Here is a 15,687-nt window from a genome sequence, read left to right as displayed (position 1 = left end):
GTCTGCAGTGCGGGAAATAGAGGCTGATATTAATGTCTGCAGTACGGGAAATAGAGGCTGATAGTAGTGTCTGCAGTGCGGGAAATAGAGGCTGATAGTAATGTCTGCAGTGTGGGAAATAGAGGCTGATAGTAATGTCTGCAGTGCGGGAAATAGAGGCTGATAGTAATGTCTGCAGTGCGTGAAATAGAGGCTGATATTAATGTCTGCAGTACGGGAAATAGAGGCTGATAGTAGTGTCTGCAGTGCGGGAAATAGAGGCTGATAGTAATGTCTGCAGTGCGGGAAATAGAGGCTGATAGGAATGTCTGCAGTGCGGGAAATAGAGGCTGATAGTAATGTATGCAGAGCTGGAAATAGAGACTGATAGTAATGTCTGCAGTGCTGGAAATAGAGGCTGATAGTAATGTCTGCAGTGCTGGAAATAGAGGCTGATAGTAATGTCTGCAGTGCAGGAAATAGAGGCTGATCGTAATGTCTGCAGCGCAGGAAATAGAGGCTGATAGTAATGTCTGCAGCGCAGGAAATAGAGGCTGATAGTAGTGTCTGCAGTGCAGGAAATAGAGGCTGATAGTAATGTCTGCAGTGCAGGAAATAGAGGCTGATAGTAATGTCTGCAGTGCTGTAAATAGAGGCTGATAGTAATGTCTGCGGCGCTGGAAATAGAGGCTGATAGAAATGTCTGCGGTGCAGGAAATAGAGGCTGATAGTAATGTCTGAGGTGCTGGAAGTAGAGGCTGATAGTAATGTCTGCAGTGCGGGAAATAGAGGCTTATAGTAATGTCTGCAGTGCGGGAAATAGAGGCTGATAGTAATGTCTGCAGTGCTGGAAATAGAGGCTGATAGTAATGTCTGCAGTGCAGGAAATAGAGGCTGATAGTAATGTCTGCAGTGCAGGAAATAGAGGCTGATAGTAATGTCTGCAGTGCTGGAAATAGAGGCTGATAGTAATTTCTGCAGTGCAGGAAATAGAGGCTGATAGTAATGTCTGCAGTGCAGGAAATAGAGGCTGATAGTAATGTCTGCAGTGCTGGAAATAGAGGCTGATAGTAATGTCTGCAGTGCTGGAAATAGAGGCTGATAGTAATGTCTGCAGTGCTGGAAATAGAGGCTGATAGTAATTTCTGCAGTGCTGGAAATAGAGGCTGATAGTAATGTCTGCAGTGCTGGAAATAGAGGCTGATAGTAATTTCTGCAGTGCAGGAAATAGAGGCTGATAGTAATGTCTGCAGTGCAGGAAATAGAGGCTGATAGTAATGTCTGCAGTGCAGGAAATAGAGGCTGATAGTAATGTCTGCAGTGCGGGAAATAGAGGCTGATAGTAATGTCTGCAGTGCGGGAAATAGAGGCTGATAGTAATTTCTGCAGTGCAGGAAATAGAGGCTGATAGTAATGTCTGCAGTGCTGGAAATAGAGGCTGATAGTAATTTCTGCAGTGCTGGAAATAGAGGCTGATAGTAATGTCTGCAGTGCTGGAAATAGAGGCTGATAGTAATTTCTGCAGTGCAGGAAATAGAGGCTGATAGTAATGTCTGCAGTGCGGGAAATAGAGGCTGATAGTAATGTCTGCAGTGCGGGAAATAGAGGCTGATAGTAATGTCTGCAGTACGGGAAATAGAGGCTGATAGTAGTGTCTGCAGTGCGGGAAATAGAGGCTGATAGTAATGTCTGCAGTGCGTGAAATAGAGGCTGATAGGAATGTCTGCAGTGCAGGAAATAGAGGCTGATAGTAGTGTCTGCAGTGCGGGAAATAGAGGCTGATAGTAATGTCTGCAGTGCGTGAAATAGAGGCTGATAGGAATGTCTGCAGTGCAGGAAATAGAGGCTGATATTAATATCTGAAGTACGGAAATAGAGGCTGATAGTAGTGTCTGCAATGCGGGAAATAGAGGCTGATAGTAATGTCTGCAGTGCGGGAAATAGAGGCTGAAAGTAGTGTCTGCAGTGCGGGAAATAGAGGTTGATTGTAATGTCTGCAGTACGGGAAATAGAGGCTGATAGTAGTGTCTGCAGTGCAGGAAATAGAGGCTGATAGTAATGTCTGCAGTGCGGGAAATAGAGGCTGATAGTAATGTCTGCAGTGCAGGAAATAGAGGCTGATAGTAATGTCTGCAGTGCAGGAAATAGAGGCTGATAGTAATGTCTGCAGTGCAGGAAATAGAGGCTGATAGTAATGTCTGCAGTGCTGGAAGTAGAGGCTGATAGTAATGTCTGCAGTGCAGGAAATAGGGGCTGATAGTAATGTCTGCAGTGCAGGAAATAGAGGCTGATAGTAATGTCTGCAGTGCAGGAAATAGAGGCTGATAGTAATGTCTGCAGTGCAGGAAATAGAGGCTGATAGTAATGTCTGCAGTGCAGGAAATAGAGGCTGATAGTAATGTCTGCAGTGCAGGAAATAGAGGCTGATAGTAATGTCTGCAGTGCGGGAAATAGAGGCTGATAGTAATGTCTGCAGTGCAGGAAATAGAGGCTGATAGTAATGTCTGCAGTGCTGGAAATAGAGGCTGATAGTAATGTCTGCAGTGCGGGAAATAGAGGCTGATAGTAATGTCTGCAGTGCAGGAAATAGAGGCTGATAGTAATGTCTGCAGTGCTGGAAATAGAGGCTGATAGTAATGTCTGCAGTGCTGGAAGTAGAGGCTGATAGTAATGTCTGCAGTGCTGGAAGTAGAGGCTGATAGTAATGTCTGCAGTGCGGGAAATAGAGGCTGATAGTAATGTCTGCAGTGCGGGAAATAGAGGCTGATAGTAATGTCTGAGGTGCTGGAAGTAGAGGCTGATAGTAATGTCTGCAGTGCGGGAAATAGAGGCTTATAGTAATGTCTGCAGTGCTGGAAGTAGAGGCTGATAGTAATGTCTGCAGTGCGGGAAATAGAGGCTGATAGTAATTTCTGCAGTGCGGGAAATAGAGGCTTATAGTAATGTCTGCAGTGCTGGAAGTAGAGGCTGATAGTAATGTCTGCAGTGCAGGAAATAGAGGCTGATAGTAATGTCTGCAGTGCGGGAAATAGAGGCTGATAGTAATGTCTGCAGTGCGGGAAATAGAGGCTGATAGTAATGTCTGCAGTGCGGGAAATAGAGGCTGATATTAATGTCTGCAGTACGGGAAATAGAGGCTGATAGTAGTGTCTGCAGTGCGGGAAATAGAGGCTGATAGTAATGTCTGCAGTGTGGGAAATAGAGGCTGATAGTAATGTCTGCAGTGCGGGAAATAGAGGCTGATAGTAATGTATGCAGTGCTGGAAATAGAGGCTGATAGTAATGTCTGCAGTGCGGGAAATAGAGGCTGATCGTAATGTCTGCAGCGCAGGAAATAGAGGCTGATAGTAATGTCTGCAGCGCAGGAAATAGAGGCTGATAGTAGTGTCTGCAGTGCAGGAAATAGAGGCTGATAGTAATGTCTGCAGTGCAGGAAATAGAGGCTGATAGTAATGTCTGCAGTGCTGTAAATAGAGGCTGATAGTAATGTCTGCGGCGCTGGAAATAGAGGCTGATAGTAATGTCTGCAGCGCAGGAAATAGAGGCTGATAGTAGTGTCTGCGGTGCAGGAAATAGAGGCTGATAGTAATGTCTGCAGTGCAGGAAATAGAGGCTGATTGTAATGTCTGCAGTGCTGTAAATAGAGGCTGATAGTAATGTCTGCGGCGCTGGAAATAGAGGCTGATAGAAATGTCTGCGGTGCAGGAAATAGAGGCTGATAGTAATGTCTGAGGTGCTGGAAGTAGAGGCTGATAGTAATGTCTGCAGTGCGGGAAATAGAGGCTTATAGTAATGTCTGCAGTGCGGGAAATAGAGGCTGATAGTAATGTCTGCAGTGCTGGAAATAGAGGCTGATAGTAATGTCTGCAGTGCAGGAAATAGAGGCTGATAGTAATGTCTGCAGTGCAGGAAATAGAGGCTGATAGTAATGTCTGCAGTGCTGGAAATAGAGGCTGATAGTAATTTCTGCAGTGCAGGAAATAGAGGCTGATAGTAATGTCTGCAGTGCTGGAAATAGAGGCTGATAGTAATGTCTGCAGTGCTGGAAATAGAGGCTGATAGTAATGTCTGCAGTGCTGGAAATAGAGGCTGATAGTAATGTCTGCAGTGTGGGAAATAGAGGCTGATAGTAATGTCTGCAGTGCGGGAAATAGAGGCTGATAGTAATGTCTGCAGTGCGTGAAATAGAGGCTGATATTAATGTCTGCAGTACGGGAAATAGAGGCTGATAGTAGTGTCTGCAGTGCGGGAAATAGAGGCTGATAGTAATGTCTGCAGTGCGGGAAATAGAGGCTGATAGGAATGTCTGCAGTGCGGGAAATAGAGGCTGATAGTAGTGTCTGCAGTGCGGGAAATAGAGGCTGATAGTAATGTCTGCAGTGCTGGAAAGAGAGGCTGATGGTAATGTCTGCAGTGCAGGAAATAGAGGCTGATAGTAATTGTCTGCAGTGCGGGAAATAGAGGCTGATAGTAATTTCTGCAGTGCAGGAAATAGAGGCTGATAGTAATTGTCTGCAGTGCGGGAAATAGAGGCTGATAGTAGTGTCTGCAGTGCGGGAAATAGAGGCTGATAGTAATGTCTGCAGTGCAGGAAATAGAGGCTGATAGTAATGTCTGCAGTGCTGGAAAGAGAGGCTGATGGTAATGTCTGCAGTGCAGGAAATAGAGGCTGATAGAAATGTCTGCGGTGCAGGAAATAGAGGCTGATAGTAATGTCTGAGGTGCTGGAAGTAGAGGCTGATAGTAATGTCTGCAGTGCGGGAAATAGAGGCTTATAGTAATGTCTGCAGTGCGGGAAATAGAGGCTGATAGTAATGTCTGCAGTGCAGGAAATAGAGGCTGATAGTAATGTCTGCAGTGCAGGAAATAGAGGCTGATAGTAATGTCTGCAGTGCTGGAAATAGAGGCTGATAGTAATTTCTGCAGTGCAGGAAATAGAGGCTGATAGTAATGTCTGCAGTGCAGGAAATAGAGGCTGATAGTAATGTCTGCAGTGCAGGAAATAGAGGCTGATAGTAATGTCTGCAGTGCTGGAAATAGAGGCTGATAGTAATGTCTGCAGTGCTGGAAATAGAGGCTGATAGTAATGTCTGCAGTGCTGGAAATAGAGGCTGATAGTAATTTCTGCAGTGCTGGAAATAGAGGCTGATAGTAATGTCTGCAGTGCTGGAAATAGAGGCTGATAGTAATTTCTGCAGTGCAGGAAATAGAGGCTGATAGTAATGTCTGCAGTGCAGGAAATAGAGGCTGATAGTAATGTCTGCAGTGCAGGAAATAGAGGCTGATAGTAATGTCTGCAGTGCAGGAAATAGAGGCTGATAGTAATGTCTGCGGTGCAGGAAATAGAGGCTGATAGTAATGTCTGCGGTGCTGGAAATAGAGGCTGATAGTAATGTCTGAGGTGCAGGAAATAGAGGCTGATAGTAATGTCTGCGGTGCTGGAAATAGAGGCTGATAGTAATGTCTGAGGTGCAGGAAATAGAGGCTGATAGTAATGTCTGCAGTGCTGGAAGTAGAGGCTGATAGTAATGTCTGCAGTGCGGGAAATAGAGGCTTATAGTAATGTCTGCAGTGCTGGAAGTAGAGGCTGATAGTAATGTCTGCAGTGCTGGAAGTAGAGGCTGATAGTAATGTCTGCAGTATGGGAAATAGAGGCTGATAGTAATGTCTGCAGTGCTGGAAATAGAGGCTGATAGTAATGTCTGCAGTGCTGGAAATAGAGGCTGATAGTAATGTCTGCAGTGCAGGAAATAGAGGCTGATAGTAATGTCTGCAGTGCAGGAAATAGAGGCTGATAGTAATGTCTGCAGTGCTGGAAGTAGAGGCTGATAGTAATGTCTGCAGTGCAGGAAATAGGGGCTGATAGTAATGTCTGCAGTGCAGGAAATAGAGGCTGATAGTAATGTCTGCAGTGCAGGAAATAGAGGCTGATAGTAATGTCTGCAGTGCAGGAAATAGAGGCTGATAGTAATGTCTGCAGTGCAGGAAATAGAGGCTGATAGTAATGTCTGCAGTGCAGGAAATAGAGGCTGATAGTAATGTCTGCAGTGCAGGAAATAGAGGCTGATAGTAATGTCTGCAGTGCAGGAAATAGAGGCTGATATTAATGTCTGCAGTGCTGGAAATAGAGGCTGATAGTAATGTCTGCAGTGCAGGAAATAGAGGCTGATAATAATTTCTGCAGTGCAGGAAATAGAGGCTGATAGTAATGTCTGCAGTGTGGGAAATAGAGGCTGATTGTAATGTCTGCAGTGCGGGAAATAGAGGCTGATAGTAATGTCTGCAGTACGGGAAATAGAGGCTGATAGTAGTGTCTACAGTGCGGGAAATAGAGGCTCATAGTAATGTCTGCAGTGCTGGAAATAGAGGCTGATAGTAATTTCTGCAGTGCAGGAAATAGAGGCTGATAGTAATTTCTGCAGTGCAGGAAATAGAGGCTGATAGTAATGTCTGCAGTGGTGGAAGTAGAGGCTGATCGTAATGTCTGCAGTGCTGGAAATAGAGGCTGATAGTAATTTCTGCAGTGCAGGAAATAGAGGCTGATAGTAATGTCTGCAGTGCAGGAAATAGGGGCTGATAGTAATGTCTGCAGTGCTGGAAATAGAGGCTGATAGTAATTTCTGCAGTGCAGGAAATAGAGGCTGATAGTAATGTCTGCAGTGCAGGAAATAGAGGCTGATAGTAATGTCTGCGGTGCAGGAAATAGAGGCTGATAGTAATGTCTGCGGTGCAGGAAATAGAGGCTGATAGTAATGTCTGCGGTGCAGGAAATAGAGGCTGATAGTAATGTCTGCAGTGCTTGAAATAGAGGCTGATAGTAATGTCTGCAGTGCAGGAAATAGAGGCTGATAGTCATGTCTGCAGTGCAGGAAATAGAGGCTGATAGTAATGTCTGCAGTGCTGGAAATAGAGGCTGATAGTAATTTCTGCAGTGCTGGAAATAGAGGCTGATAGTAATGTCTGCAGTGCTGGAAGTAGAGGCTGATAGTAATGTCTGCAGTATGGGAAATAGAGGCTGATAGTAATGTCTGCAGTGCAGGAAATAGAGGTTGATAGTAATGTCTGCAGTGCGGGAAATAGAGGCTGATAGTAATGTCTGCAGTGCGGGAAATAGAGGCTGATAGTAATGTCTGCAGTGCGGGAAATAGAGGCTGATAGTAATGTCTGCAGTGCGGGAAATAGAGGCTGATAGTAATGTCTGCAGTACGGGAAATAGAGGCTGATAGTAGTGTCTGCAGTGCGGGAAATAGAGGCTGATAGTAATGTCTGCAGTGCGTGAAATAGAGGCTGATAGGAATGTCTGCAGTGCAGGAAATAGAGGCTGATATTAATATCTGAAGTACGGAAATAGAGGCTGATAGTAGTGTCTGCAATGCGGGAAATAGAGGCTGATAGTAATGTCTGCAGTGCGGGAAATAGAGGCTGAAAGTAGTGTCTGCAGTGCGGGAAATAGAGGTTGATAGTAATGTCTGCAGTACGGGAAATAGAGGCTGATAGTAGTGTCTGCAGTGCAGGAAATAGAGGCTGATAGTAATGTCTGCAGTGCGGGAAATAGAGGCTGATAGTAATGTCTGCAGTGCGGGAAATAGAGGCTGATATTAATGTCTGCAGTACGGGAAATAGAGGCTGATAGTAATGTCTGCAGTGCTGGAAGTAGAGGCTGATAGTAATGTCTGCAGTGCGGGAAATAGAGGCTTATAGTAATGTCTGCAGTATGGGAAATAGAGGCTGATATTAATGTCTGCAGTACGGGAAATAGAGGCTGATAGTAGTGTCTGCAGTGCGGGAAATAGAGGCTGATAGTAATGTCTGCAGTGTGGGAAATAGAGGCTGATAGTAATGTCTGCAGTGCGGGAAATAGAGGCTGATAGTAATGTCTGCAGTGCGTGAAATAGAGGCTGATATTAATGTCTGCAGTACGGGAAATAGAGGCTGATAGTAGTGTCTGCAGTGCGGGAAATAGAGGCTGATAGTAATGTCTGCAGTGCGGGAAATAGAGGCTGATAGGAATGTCTGCAGTGCGGGAAATAGAGGCTGATAGTAATGTATGCAGTGCTGGAAATAGAGACTGATAGTAATGTCTGCAGTGCTGGAAATAGAGGCTGATAGTAATGTCTGCAGTGCTGGAAATAGAGGCTGATAGTAATGTCTGCAGTGCAGGAAATAGAGGCTGATCGTAATGTCTGCAGCGCAGGAAATAGAGGCTGATAGTAATGTCTGCAGTGCTGGAAATAGAGGCTGATAGTAATGTCTGCAGTGCTGGAAATAGAGGCTGATAGTAATGTCTGCAGTGCAGGAAATAGAGGCTGATAGTAATTTCTGCAGTGCTGGAAATAGAGGCTGATAGTAATGTCTGCAGTGCTGGAAATAGAGGCTGATAGTAATTTCTGCAGTGCAGGAAATAGAGGCTGATAGTAATGTCTGCAGTGCAGGAAATAGAGGCTGATAGTAATGTCTGCAGTGCAGGAAATAGAGGCTGATAGTAATGTCTGCAGTGCGGGAAATAGAGGCTGATAGTAATGTCTGCAGTGCGGGAAATAGAGGCTGATAGTAATTTCTGCAGTGCAGGAAATAGAGGCTGATAGTAATGTCTGCAGTGCTGGAAATAGAGGCTGATAGTAATGTCTGCAGTGCTGGAAATAGAGGCTGATAGTAATGTCTGCAGTGCTGGAAATAGAGGCTGATAGTAATTTCTGCAGTGCTGGAAATAGAGGCTGATAGTAATGTCTGCAGTGCTGGAAATAGAGGCTGATAGTAATTTCTGCAGTGCAGGAAATAGAGGCTGATAGTAATGTCTGCAGTGCAGGAAATAGAGGCTGATAGTAATGTCTGCAGTGCGGGAAATAGAGGCTGATAGTAATGTCTGCAGTGCGGGAAATAGAGGCTGATAGTAATGTCTGCAGTGCGGGAAATAGAGGCTGATAGTAATGTCTGCAGTGCGGGAAATAGAGGCTGATAGTAATGTCTGCAGTACGGGAAATAGAGGCTGATAGTAGTGTCTGCAGTGCGGGAAATAGAGGCTGATAGTAATGTCTGCAGTGCGTGAAATAGAGGCTGATAGGAATGTCTGCAGTGCAGGAAATAGAGGCTGATATTAATATCTGAAGTACGGAAATAGAGGCTGATAGTAGTGTCTGCAATGCGGGAAATAGAGGCTGATAGTAATGTCTGCAGTGCGGGAAATAGAGGCTGAAAGTAGTGTCTGCAGTGCGGGAAATAGAGGTTGATAGTAATGTCTGCAGTACGGGAAATAGAGGCTGATAGTAGTGTCTGCAGTGCAGGAAATAGAGGCTGATAGTAATGTCTGCAGTGCGGGAAATAGAGGCTGATAGTAATGTCTGCAGTGCGGGAAATAGAGGCTGATATTAATGTCTGCAGTACGGGAAATAGAGGCTGATAGTAATGTCTGCAGTGCTGGAAGTAGAGGCTGATAGTAATGTCTGCAGTGCGGGAAATAGAGGCTTATAGTAATGTCTGCAGTGCTGGAAGTAGAGGCTGATAGTAATGTCTGCAGTGCTGGAAGTAGAGGCTGATAGTAATGTCTGCAGTATGGGAAATAGAGGCTGATAGTAATGTCTGCAGTGCTGGAAATAGAGGCTGATAGTAATGTCTGCAGTGCTGGAAATAGAGGCTGATAGTAATGTCTGCAGTGCAGGAAATAGAGGCTGATAGTAATGGCTGCAGTGCAGGAAATAGAGGCTGATAGTAATGTCTGCAGTGCAGGAAATAGAGGCTGATAGTAATGTCTGCAGTGCTGGAAGTAGAGGCTGATAGTAATGTCTGCAGTGCAGGAAATAGGGGCTGATAGTAATGTCTGCAGTGCAGGAAATAGAGGCTGATAGTAATGTCTGCAGTGCAGGAAATAGAGGCTGATAGTAATGTCTGCAGTGCAGGAAATAGAGGCTGATAGTAATGTCTGCAGTGCAGGAAATAGAGGCTGATAGTAATGTCTGCAGTGCAGGAAATAGAGGCTGATAGTAATGTCTGCAGTGCGGGAAATAGAGGCTGATAGTAATGTCTGCAGTGCAGGAAATAGAGGCTGATAGTAATGTCTGCAGTGCTGGAAATAGAGGCTGATAGTAATGTCTGCAGTGCGGGAAATAGAGGCTGATAGTAATGTCTGCAGTGCGGGAAATAGAGGCTTATAGTAATGTCTGCAGTGCTGGAAATAGAGGCTGATAGTAATGTCTGCAGTGCTGGAAGTAGAGGCTGATAGTAATGTCTGCAGTGCTGGAAGTAGAGGCTGATAGTAATGTCTGCAGTGCGGGAAATAGAGGCTGATAGTAATGTCTGCAGTGCGGGAAATAGAGGCTGATAGTAATGTCTGAGGTGCTGGAAGTAGAGGCTGATAGTAATGTCTGCAGTGCGGGAAATAGAGGCTTATAGTAATGTCTGCAGTGCTGGAAGTAGAGGCTGATAGTAATGTCTGCAGTGCGGGAAATAGAGGCTGATAGTAATGTCTGCAGTGCGGGAAATAGAGGCTTATAGTAATGTCTGCAGTGCTGGAAGTAGAGGCTGATAGTAATGTCTGCAGTGCAGGAAATAGAGGCTGATAGTAATGTCTGCAGTGCGGGAAATAGAGGCTGATAGTAATGTCTGCAGTGCGGGAAATAGAGGCTGATAGTAATGTCTGCAGTGCGGGAAATAGAGGCTGATATTAATGTCTGCAGTACGGGAAATAGAGGCTGATAGTAGTGTCTGCAGTGCGGGAAATAGAGGCTGATAGTAATGTCTGCAGTGTGGGAAATAGAGGCTGATAGTAATGTCTGCAGTGCGGGAAATAGAGGCTGATAGTAATGTATGCAGTGCTGGAAATAGAGACTGATAGTAATGTCTGCAGTGCTGGAAATAGAGGCTGATAGTAATGTCTGCAGTGCTGGAAATAGAGGCTGATAGTAATGTCTGCAGTGCGGGAAATAGAGGCTGATCGTAATGTCTGCAGCGCGGGAAATAGAGGCTGATAGTAATGTCTGCAGCGCAGGAAATAGAGGCTGATAGTAGTGTCTGCAGTGCAGGAAATAGAGGCTGATAGTAATGTCTGCAGTGCAGGAAATAGAGGCTGATAGTAATGTCTGCAGTGCTGTAAATAGAGGCTGATAGTAATGTCTGCGGCGCTGGAAATAGAGGCTGATAGTAATGTCTGCAGCGCAGGAAATAGAGGCTGATAGTAGTGTCTGCGGTGCAGGAAATAGAGGCTGATAGTAATGTCTGCGGTGCAGGAAATAGAGGCTGATAGTAATGTCTGCAGTGCTGTAAATAGAGGCTGATAGTAATGTCTGCAGTGCTGGAAATAGAGGCTGATAGTAATGTCTGCAGTGCTGGAAATAGAGGCTGATAGAAATGTCTGCGGTGCAGGAAATAGAGGCTGATAGTAATGTCTGAGGTGCTGGAAGTAGAGGCTGATAGTAATGTCTGCAGTGCGGGAAATAGAGGCTTATAGTAATGTCTGCAGTGCGGGAAATAGAGGCTGATAGTAATGTCTGCAGTGCTGGAAATAGAGGCTGATAGTAATGTCTGCAGTGCAGGAAATAGAGGCTGATAGTAATGTCTGCAGTGCAGGAAATAGAGGCTGATAGTAATGTCTGCAGTGCTGGAAATAGAGGCTGATAGTAATTTCTGCAGTGCAGGAAATAGAGGCTGATAGTAATGTCTGCAGTGCAGGAAATAGAGGCTGATAGTAATGTCTGCAGTGCTGGAAATAGAGGCTGATAGTAATGTCTGCAGTGCTGGAAATAGAGGCTGATAGTAATGTCTGCAGTGCTGGAAATAGAGGCTGATAGTAATGTCTGCAGTGTGGGAAATAGAGGCTGATAGTAATGTCTGCAGTGCGGGAAATAGAGGCTGATAGTAATGTCTGCAGTGCGTGAAATAGAGGCTGATATTAATGTCTGCAGTACGGGAAATAGAGGCTGATAGTAGTGTCTGCAGTGCGGGAAATAGAGGCTGATAGTAATGTCTGCAGTGCGGGAAATAGAGGCTGATAGGAATGTCTGCAGTGCGGGAAATAGAGGCTGATAGTAGTGTCTGCAGTGCGGGAAATAGAGGCTGATAGTAATGTCTGCAGTGCTGGAAAGAGAGGCTGATGGTAATGTCTGCAGTGCAGGAAATAGAGGCTGATAGTAATTGTCTGCAGTGCGGGAAATAGAGGCTGATAGTAATTTCTGCAGTGCAGGAAATAGAGGCTGATAGTAATTGTCTGCAGTGCGGGAAATAGAGGCTGATAGTAGTGTCTGCAGTGCGGGAAATAGAGGCTGATAGTAATGTCTGCAGTGCAGGAAATAGAGGCTGATAGTAATGTCTGCAGTGCTGGAAAGAGAGGCTGATGGTAATGTCTGCAGTGCAGGAAATAGAGGCTGATAGAAATGTCTGCGGTGCAGGAAATAGAGGCTGATAGTAATGTCTGAGGTGCTGGAAGTAGAGGCTGATAGTAATGTCTGCAGGTCGGGAAATAGAGGCTTATAGTAATGTCTGCAGTGCGGGAAATAGAGGCTGATAGTAATGTCTGCAGTGCAGGAAATAGAGGCTGATAGTAATGTCTGCAGTGCAGGAAATAGAGGCTGATAGTAATGTCTGCAGTGCTGGAAATAGAGGCTGATAGTAATTTCTGCAGTGCAGGAAATAGAGGCTGATAGTAATGTCTGCAGTGCAGGAAATAGAGGTTGATAGTAATGTCTGCAGTGCTGGAAATAGAGGCTGATAGTAATGTCTGCAGTGCTGGAAATAGAGGCTGATAGTAATGTCTGCAGTGCTGGAAATAGAGGCTGATAGTAATTTCTGCAGTGCTGGAAATAGAGGCTGATAGTAATGTCTGCAGTGCTGGAAATAGAGGCTGATAGTAATTTCTGCAGTGCAGGAAATAGAGGCTGATAGTAATGTCTGCAGTGCAGGAAATAGAGGCTGATAGTAATGTCTGCAGTGCAGGAAATAGAGGCTGATAGTAATGTCTGCAGTATGGGAAATAGAGGCTGATAGTAATGTCTGCAGTGCGGGAAATAGAGGCTGATAGTAATTTCTGCAGTGCAGGAAATAGGGGCTGATAGTAATGTCTGCAGTGCTGGAAATAGAGGCTGATAGTAATGTCTGCCGTGCAGGAAATAGAGGCTGATAGTAATGTCTGCAGTGCAGGAAATAGAGGCTGATAGTAATGTCTGCAGTGCTGGAAAGAGAGGCTGATGGTAATGTCTGCAGTGCAGGAAATAGAGGCTGATAGTAATTGTCTGCAGTGCGGGAAATAGAGGCTGAATGTAAGTCACCAGAGAAAACTCACACTGACACTAAACAAGCAGGGAATGGTGGCAGATTTCAGCTCTGGGGTGTAACATAAATCTGCAGTAGAATCTGGTGGTAACGTCTCAAATTCTTGAACTACATTATGATATTAATATTTTTCACATACTGAATTAACCTTCTGATGCTTGAGGCTGAGTTTAGTAGAGGCTGAGATTAGTAGAGGCTGAGATTAGTAGAGGCTGAGATTAGTAGAGGCTGAGATTAGTAGAGGCTGAGAGTAGTAGAGGCTGAGAGTAGTAGAGGCTGAGAGTAGAGGCTGAGAGTAGTAGAGGCTTAGCGTTGTAGAGGCTGAGCGTTGTAGAGGCTGAGAGTAGTAGAGGCTGAGAGTTGTAGAGGCTGAGAGTAGAGGCTGAGAGTAGTAGAGGCTGAGAGTAGTAGAGGCTGAGAGTAGTAGAGGCTGAGAGTAGTAGAGGCTGAGATTAGTAGAGGCTGAGATTTGCAGATCAAGGCTGAGTTCACACTGGGCGGATAAAATAATTCTATATGCTGCCGATTTTCAGCAAATTCGTTGCGGAAGATCCTCAGTATTTACGCAACGTGTGAACTGACCCTAAACCTTCACAGGTAAGAGGAGATTGAGCTTTTCTTCCTTTGGTTGTCATCAAATAATAATTTTTTTCTCTCTTATCACTTACAGTTCCACAAAGAACATCTCCCACAGGTCCCAAGACCATGCAGCCTCTAGCAAGATTACAAAACACGTCTCACCCGGTCAGGAAAAATCCGCCCATCACCCGGAATGGTGGCAGCGAGCTGGACTCACAAATAATCGAGCTGAACCAGCAGGTGAGCAAAGTGAACCAGAAAACTGTCCGTGACCATCGTCATACACACAATCCGCTGAAGACGTCTCCACTCATTGTCTGGTACTAGGACAGTTGGGGGTTTGTGTTTCCTTAGTCATGTTGGGACTGCTTGTTGTTGCTCCTCTGTGATTCACAGTTTCTTCCTCTGCCGATTGGCCGCCATTTTGGTTCATGTCAGGGTGTTCTTGAGGGTGTGCAGAGTCTAGCCACCACATATCTTCCTGTCTGGTGACCACCATATCTATACAAGTAGCTACAGGTAGATAAGTGGTTTCTGGTTTTACCCTCTGTACAATAGACTGCCCCTCCATGTGGCACACAGACTTGTTATAATCCCACTGTACAATAGACTGCCCCTCCATGCAACACAGACTTGTTATGATCCCGCTGTACACTATACTGCCCCTCCATGTGGCACACAGACTTGTTATAATCCCACTGTACAATGGACTGCCCCTCCATGTGGCACAGACTTGTTATGATCCCGCTGTACACTATACTGCCCCTCCATGCGGCACAGACTTGATATGATCCCGCTGCACACTAGACTGCCCCTCCATGTGGCACAGACTTGTTATGATCCAGCTTGACAATAGACTGCCATTCCATGTGGCACAGACTTGTTATGATCCCGCTGTACAATAGACTGCCCCTCCATGGGACACAGACTTGTTATAATCCAGCTTTACAATAGACTGCCCCTCCATGCGGCACAGACATGTTATGATCCCACTGTACAATATACTGCCCCTCCAAGCGGCACAGACTTGTTATGATCCCACTGTACAATATACTGCCCCTCCATGCGACACAGACTTGTTATGATCCCGCTGTACAATAGACTGCCCTTCCATGCGGCACAGACTGGTTATGATCCCGCTGTACAATATACTGCCCCTCCATGCGACACAGACTTGTTCTGATCCCTCACACACTTCATGGTGGTTTCATGGTTTATAGAAGTACCCACGCTCTTTAAATAAGTCTGCGCCATATTCACCGCCTGTCTTCCTCTCTCCCGGGTGTTTAGTTAGTGGATCTGAAGTTGACTGTGGACGGACTGGAGAAAGAACGCGATTTCTACTTCAGTAAACTGCGAGACATCGAGCTCATATGTCAGGAGCACGAGAACGAGAGCATGGGGGGGGTTCTATCCAAAATCATTGACATCCTGTACGCCACGGAGGTACGTCCGCCCACCACACCCATCTGTGTTGGATTGTATATACAATCACATGTTTTGTATTTTTGTACATCAATACCTGATCCTCAGCCACACAATATATAATGACGAAGGCTGCACACATTACATCTACATGGGAGTGCCGGGAGGAAACCTTCAACTTCCAGAAAAAAATAGAGACATCCTTTGACCAGCAGACAGCTGCAGTGTAAAGCATGGTGGTGGAGATGTTCTGGTTTGGGCCTGGGTGGCTCCCCACCATAGAATCTGCTATGAATTCTTCATTGTGCCAGAGGCAGCTGGAGGATAATATGAGACATCTGTCAGAAGATGAAGATTGAAGCTCAGTAGCACGTGGACCTTTCTGACGAAGGGGTAATAGAGCCGAGGGGGCATTTACTTTTTCTACAGATGGAGACGGCAGATCTC

At 45.4% G+C, this 15,687-nt stretch overlaps 1 protein-coding gene across 6 annotated transcripts in view; it reads left to right on the top strand.

Moving 5' to 3' along the window:
* Positions 1-15,687, top strand: part of MAPRE3 (microtubule associated protein RP/EB family member 3) — a 159,420-nt gene that overhangs the window by 139,696 nt on the left and 4,037 nt on the right. For all 6 annotated transcript variants that reach the window (XM_075860777.1, XM_075860772.1, XM_075860773.1 and 3 more), the window contains 2 exons: positions 13,907-14,055; positions 15,106-15,261. In XM_075860777.1, the coding sequence (XP_075716892.1) occupies positions 13,907-14,055; positions 15,106-15,261 (305 nt within the window). The remainder of the gene's footprint in view (positions 1-13,906; positions 14,056-15,105; positions 15,262-15,687) is intronic.

Source organism: Rhinoderma darwinii, chromosome 4, assembly GCF_050947455.1.
Source record: "Rhinoderma darwinii isolate aRhiDar2 chromosome 4, aRhiDar2.hap1, whole genome shotgun sequence".
Taxonomy (NCBI): domain Eukaryota; kingdom Metazoa; phylum Chordata; class Amphibia; order Anura; family Rhinodermatidae; genus Rhinoderma; species Rhinoderma darwinii.
This window is presented reverse-complemented; position numbering and strand designations above follow the sequence as displayed.